The sequence below is a fragment of the Palaemon carinicauda genome, chromosome 2 (genome assembly GCF_036898095.1).
Source record: "Palaemon carinicauda isolate YSFRI2023 chromosome 2, ASM3689809v2, whole genome shotgun sequence".
Taxonomy (NCBI): Eukaryota; Metazoa; Arthropoda; class Malacostraca; order Decapoda; family Palaemonidae; genus Palaemon; species Palaemon carinicauda.
In genome coordinates, this window is record NC_090726.1 from 59417424 (window position 1) to 59424923 (window position 7500).

A 7500-nucleotide genomic window follows, 5' to 3' on the forward strand; every position below is an offset into this window, starting at 1 on the left:
TAAATGTGTGGAAATCGAAAAAAATCAAAGCAAAAAATAGCAAATAGATTTTCAAATGAGTTATTACTATTCTATTATCATTAATATTATTATTACCTAGGCTACAACCATCGTTAGAAGAGCAGTATTCTACAAGCCCAAGTGCTCCAACAAGGGAAATAGTCAAGTGAGGAAAGGAAATTTGGAAACACGTAAACAGTATGAAATATAATTAATAAAGAATATACAATATCTTGAGATCAGTAACAACGTTGAAATACATGTCACATATAAACTATGAAGAGAGACTTGTGTCATCTTGTTCAAAATAAAAACATTTGCTGCAAGTTTGATCTTCTAAACTTCCACCTATTTAAATGCCTGATTAGGAATATCTGGTCACAGCTGGAATAAAACTTCTAGAATACTGCGTAGTACTATCTTGATTAATATTTTTGGTAATTAAGACGACTCCAATAGTCAAAGCTTGAGAGAACTGAGGTGGGTTATGGGAATATCACTGTTTGAAACATTGGAAAATGGTTAAATGGAAATAAGAATGGCAGGCATAGTAAAGATTATAGAGGTGATAAGAATGTCACGACTGAGATGGTGTGGGCACGTGTAGAGGATGGATGGTGGGGAGGGTGTACCAACCGTGTGTCACACGATCGTACATAAATTATTTTGTATATATTATGCTTGTATCTGCGCTCTTCCCTCGCACTAAAAAGAACCAGAATAGACATGTTGGCATGTCGCCTATGTAACATTGTCATTTTCTCGAACATGTATTTTCCTGTTGCCTTGAATACATGTTCGAGAAAATGACAATGTTACATGGGCAACACGCCAACATGTCTATTCTGGTTCTTTTTAGTGCGAGGGAAGAGCGCAGATACAAGCATAATATATACAAAATAATTTATGTACGATCGTGTGACACACGGTTGGTACATGGGCTTGGGAGGAACCTGTTAGGGGGAGAAGATCGAAAAGGATGGGGGGGGGGGGGATTAAATGGCGAGATATGGTTAAGGATGAAATGGAGAGAAGAGGTTTGATGGAAGAGTGCGCTTTTGATAGAAGACATTGGAGAGGGCGCAGCAGGCAACTGACCTCTTAGTGTAGAGATAACGGTGGAAAAGAAAAATAGTAAAATTTTTAGATCCTCAATTAGAAATTTGTGACTGCATTTTATTTAATTGTCAATTAAATACCTTTCAATTTCACTCGACTAAGCTTCAATCAAGATGTGAATTAAAAGACAAAAGATAATAATGAGAAAATTATGAACTTTATATGATCTGTAGCAGTTATAAACACATTTATAAAGTCCTGGTTATACAAAGCGTCCTTGACACACAATGGTTTTAGTACACATTGCAACAGTCCATAAATTTTCAGGCTTATAAGTGAATGGTTGATAACGCGAGGTAAATTAAGATCATCAGGAGTTACTGAATTTCAAATAAATATTGGGAGAGAAAATGGACAAGAGGACCTGACCTAACCTACCCCAATCCTAGCACTTTTCACAAGCCCAGATCTCCCGATGGTGCGAGCGAGGCTATAGGCCTAGTAGACATAGCTGCTTCATAACTCGGAAGTCCATCATTGGACGGCTTGAAGGCGTGGAATTCTTCTTCCTGCTGCAGTTCTGTTGAGTCCGCAGCAGGGGAGAGGCCGTACACAGACCCCGTTGAGGAATAGGAAGGAGGGGCGTCTGCTATGGTCAGCCCTTCAGCGCTTAGTTCCCTGGGGAAGACGTTGTAGGGGTTGTTACTGTAAATGTAAGTTCTATTTCCACCTGGTGTTGCTCGGACGACCATGATTGGGCTAGGTCCTTCCATGCCGACGTATGTAGGAGGTGCAGGCGGTCGTTGGGAGGAGGAGGAGGAGGCGAACCGTTTGGCGCAGGCGAAAGATAAAATGCTGAAGATTCCTGTAACGAGGGCAAAATTAAAATCTGATGCTCATGCACCAACACACACAAACACATACACATTAGTATGTACATATGTTTGTAAATATAAATCGTCACAGTAGGAATATGTATATACATAATATGTATGTAAATGTATATATAAATATATAGATAGATTTCAATTTTAAAACTCAAATACTACATTAGAATTTAGTGTCCTTTACTTTCAAACCAAATATGAAATTTTTAGATTACAACATCAAATGGAGAGGGGAGACGTTTAAATGGGAACCGTAGGCCTATAACACTTAAAAAAAAAAAAGTAAAATGTAAAATAAAATAAAATATTCTGAAAACTGAAGCACCATGAAAGTGGAATTGTACAAAATCACAGAATATGGACCGGAACCAATGCAGACAAAACAAGGAGTCCTATTTTGGTGTTAACTCCAATGCGCATTTGCACTTTAATGTATTTTCTCCAAAATCATTTGTCCTTGGGTTACTCCCCATAATATTTGCCATTCACATAACATTGCGATTATTTTCAAAGGACTGCTGCGTACTTGTACTTTGATGTATCTTATCCTAAATGTTACAGATTCAACCTTGGGTCATACCCAACATAACAACCAAGTTTGGTCAAAATCAGTCCAGAAGTTTTTATCTAATGTGCCACAAACAAACAAACAAATAAATAAACTAGAGAAGCACTCAGAGAGTGCAGACCTCCGACATGACAGCCTATTTCTCTGAACTAATTTACCTCTCCTAGAATTAATTTAAAAAGTAAGCGTATCTGAAGTCTGTGTGACAGCCATGTGCGAACTTAGGGTTAAAGTTAGGGTTAATTTAATCGACCTTTTGCTCGACCTTGACCTTGACCTATGACCAAGGACTTTCAAAATGGAGACACTTCCACATTTCAGCATAACAACTAATCCCTGAAAGTTTCACTACTATATAAGTAAAATAATTACTGTGGCCAGGAAGTTGTTAAAAAAAACAAACAAACAGACAAATAGGGGAGAAAACATAACCTACTCCCAACTTGTTTGGTGACGGTAACCAACATTCAGACAGTGGTGAATACATACTCTTGGCAGATTTTGGCAAAGGAAAAATGTTAATAATAATCGAATACAGTAAGAAACATTTGAAAGCAAATTGAACTTACCGCAGCTAACCGAGACGACCCACTGACTAATCAAAGCAAATATGATGGTTATAACGAGAAGCAGAGAGCCGAGGAGGAAGAGGTAAGTTGCGCGTTGCCTCTGGAAAGAGAGAGTAAAATAAAGGGCTGGTTCTGACTGGAGACAGACACAAAAGGATTTACTTTGCATGGGGTTTTCGATGTTCCGAAACATAATATTTTACACTGAGGTTTTTCAGAGTTCTTGAACACAATATTTACTGTGTTGTATTTTCATCGTTCTGGGAAACATAATATATATTCTGTGTGGTATTTTCAGATTTCTGGAACGCAGAATATTTACTGTGTGGTATTTTCATGGTTCTGGAAAACATAATATTTACTCTGTGTATTATTTTCAGTGTTCTGGAACACAGAATATTTACTGTGTGGTATTTTCAGAGTTCTATAACACAGAATATTTACAGTGTGGTATTTTCTGAGTTCTGAAATACATAATATTAACTGTGTGGTATTATCAGAGTTCTGGAACACAATATTTACTGTGTGGTATTTTCATCGTTCTGGGAAACATAACATATATTCTGTGTGGTATTTTCAGATTTCTGGAACGTAGAATATTTACTGTGTGGTATTTCATGATTCTGGAAAACATGATATTTACTCTGTGTAGTATTTTCAGAGTTCTGGAACACAGAATATTTACTGTGTGGTATTTTCAGAGTTCTGGAACACAGAATATTTACAGTGTGGTATTTTCTGAGCTCTGAAACACAGATTATTAACTGTGTGGTATTATCAGAGTTCTGGAACACAACATATTTACTGTGTGGTATTTTCATAGTTCTGAAAAACATGATATGTACTATGTGTGATATTTTTGTATTTCTAGAACGCAGAATATTTACTGTGTGGTATTTTCATAGTTCTGGAAAACATAATATTTCCTCTGTGTGGTATTTTCAGAGTTCTGGAACACAGAATATTTACTGTGTGGTATTTTCAGATTTCTGGAACACATAATATTTACTGTGTGGTATTTTCATAGTTCTTGAACACAAAATATTCACTGTGTGGTATTTTCAGAGTTCTGGAATACAAAATATTTCCTGAGTGGTATTTTCCTTGTTCTGGAACACCAAATATTTACTGTATGGTATTTCCATAGTTCTGGAACACAAAATATTTACTCTGCGGTATTTTCAAAGTTCTGGAACACCAAATTGTTACTGTGTGGTATTTTCAGAGTTCTGGAGCACAGAATATTTACTGTATGGTATTTTCAGAGTTCCGGAACACAGAATATTTATCTTGTGGTATTTTCATAGTTCTTGAACACAAAATATTCACTGTGTGGTATTTTCAGAGTTCTGGAACACCAAATAGTTACTGTGTGGTATTTCCATAGTTCTGGAATATATAATATTTACTGTGTGGTATTTTCAGAGTTCTGGAACACAAATTATTTACTGTGTGGTATTTTCGGAGTTCTGGAACACCAAATATTTACTGTGTAGTATTTTCAGAGTTCTGGAACTCCAAATAGTTACTGTGTGGTATTTCCATGGTTCTGGAATACATAATATTTACTGTGTGGTATTTTCAGAGTTCTGGAACACAAAATATTTACTGTGTGGTATTTTTGGAGTTCTGGAACACCAAATATTTACTGTGTAGTATTTTCAGAGTTCTAAAACACAGAATAGTTACTGTGTTGTATTTTCAGAGTTCTGGAACACAGAATAGTTACTGTGCGGTATTTTCAGAGTTCTGGAACACAAAATATTTACTCTGCGGTATTTTCAGAGTTCTAGAATACCAAATATTTAATGTGTGGTATTTTCAGAGTTCTGGAACACAGAATAGATACTGTGTGGTATTTTCAGAGTTCTGGAATACAGAATAGTTACTGTGTGGTATTTCCATAGTTCTGGAACACCAAATATTTACTGTGTGGTATTTTCAGAGTTCTGGAACACAGGATAGTTACTCTGTGGTATTTCCATAGTTCTGGAACACCAAATATTTACTGTGTGGTATTTTCAGAGTTCTGGAACACAGGATAGTTACCGTGTGGTGTATTCAGAGTTCTGGAACACAGAATATTAACTGTGTGGTACTTTCAGAGTTCTGGAATACAGAATATTAACTGTGTGGTATTTTCTGAGTTCTGGAACAACAAATATTTACTGTTTGGTATTTTCAATGTTCTGAAATACTGTATAGAATATTTACTTTGTGGTATTTTCCTAGTTCTGGAACACAAAATATTAACTGTGTGGTATTCCCAGAGTTCTGGAACACAGAATATTTACTGTGTGGTATTTTCAGAGTTCTGGAACACAGAATATTTACTGTGTGGTATTTCCAGAGTTCTGGAACACAGAATATTTACTGTGTGGTATTTTCAGAGTTCTGGAACACAGAATATTTACTGTGTGGTATTTTCAGAGTTCTGGAACACAGAATATTTACTGTGTGGTATTTTCATAATTCTGGAATACAGAATATTTACTGTGGGATATTTTCAGAGTTCTGGAACGCTTAATACTTACTGTGCGGTATATTTAGTGTACAGTTTTCAGCAAAAGTGAACTAATTCTTATCTTAATGTTTCGACCATTTTGCTATGTAATATGGATATTAGTGGGCGTAGTTTACCTAATAATAATAATAATAATAATAATAATAATAATAATAATAATAACAACAACAACAACAGCAATAATAATAATAATAATAATAATAATAATAATAATAATAATAATAATAATAGCAGTAGCAATGCTAAAGACGAAAGGCGCTCACTCAGTTTCCAACTGCTTATCCTCTGTAGTAGTTGAAAAGAATTTCATCTGCTTTTAACAACTACAAAATTTGTATGATAATGTTACACGATGTATGATATACACATTTGCGGATTCGACGCACTAAATTTTCATTAATTTTTCTAGATTGCAAGAATACGGCCCCAAAATCCATCTATTTAGAATCGATGCATACTATAGATTAATGCATCTCTTTAGCATTTTTAACATTTTATGGATCAATGGAAGTAAGGGGAAACACTTTAAATGATAGAACTTCAATTTCATTAATCCTATCGAAAAAAGAATTAAGATCATGGACCTTTTTAATATCAAAGCTCTAGGGCAAACCCCCTTTTGTTCAAAATCCCCCAAATACTACACAGTAAAAATTAAAGCAGGAAAAATGCAACTAGAAAAATGTTTAGAATGAAATCACTAAGGTAAAACCATGCTAACTGAAATAGAAGTCAGAGAAAACAAGTTTTGGGCAAAACTCCGTAAGGCATATTAATACCTATCATAAATTACTATGACTAGAACAAAACTCCGCGTCAGACTTCCTCTAAAGGCGGAAATCCCAGCCTTTTTGTTCTTCTGTGTACTTTAGGCATTTTTATAGATTCCCGTGTACACCTAAAATTGAGGATGAAAGAGAGATATGATGAAACTGGTATTGTGATGTTATTCCATTATTCAATCTCCATGTTGATTACCTCATGTACTTCGCTGTACTGTCTATTCCCTCAGATTCGATGTACCCCTTTGAAGATCAAAGATGTACCACTGTGGGAACCCCTGCTCTAAGGCAGTAACACTAAAACTTCTCGGGGAAAAATCCCTTGGGAAGAATTCGTTGTTTATGTATTGACAGAATGAATGGAAATTCGAAGTGAAAATATAAACAATAGTCATTTCGAAAGTGGATCTTTTAAAAGCAAGAAACTGAATAATTAAACCCAATGTCCTAATTATCTGAAGTTTTAATCGAAGTCAATTGCAAATGAATTGGTATCTAGAAAATAAATCGAAAGCTATCAGACTATCAGGAGATTTATTATCAGAAAGCGCTTACGTAGTTGAACAGGTTAAGACGATTGGACTACGGTAATACCCAGACAAAAACTTCGTATCACCCCTCACTGATAGATCAAATCCCAGAATGAAATATAACAACAACATTTAATCCAAGTAACCTCCTTTCACCAAAGAATGAAAGAACGCTCTACTTACTGCCTTTTTTAACAGAACTTCCTGCCATAAAATTTCTTATTTGATCAAATGGTTTTAAGGATTCCCATAACCATCTTCTATATTTCTTTTCCGATAGATCTGTTCTTTTTAGGTTGCTCGTACTAGCGCAAGGTTAAAACACATAAAGTACGAATATCTAATTAAATTAAAATAAGGTTGAGACTGTTGAGCTGACCTGCTGTAATCCTGAAAGAATGATAAAGTGACCTATTGCAATAGTAAAAGAATGAATACTTGGCCTTTTTTAATCCTAAGAGAATAACAATGTGACTTATTACATTACTAAAAGAATGACAATTTCACTTTTTGTAATATTAGAAGAATAACAATTTGACCTTTTATTATACTTAAAGAATGAGAATGTGGATGTTACCTAT

The 7500-nt window shown here is 35.0% G+C and overlaps 1 protein-coding gene across 1 annotated transcript in view; it reads right to left on the reverse strand.

Annotated features, from left to right (window-relative positions):
• Positions 1–3083: 3083 nt before the first annotated feature.
• LOC137625357 (uncharacterized) overlaps positions 3084–7500 on the reverse strand; it is a 26045-nt gene continuing 21628 nt past the window's right edge. The window contains exon 5 of the mRNA XM_068356219.1: positions 3084–3183. Within this exon, the coding sequence (XP_068212320.1) occupies position 3183 (1 nt within the window). The 3' untranslated portion in view covers positions 3084–3182. The remainder of the gene's footprint in view (positions 3184–7500) is intronic.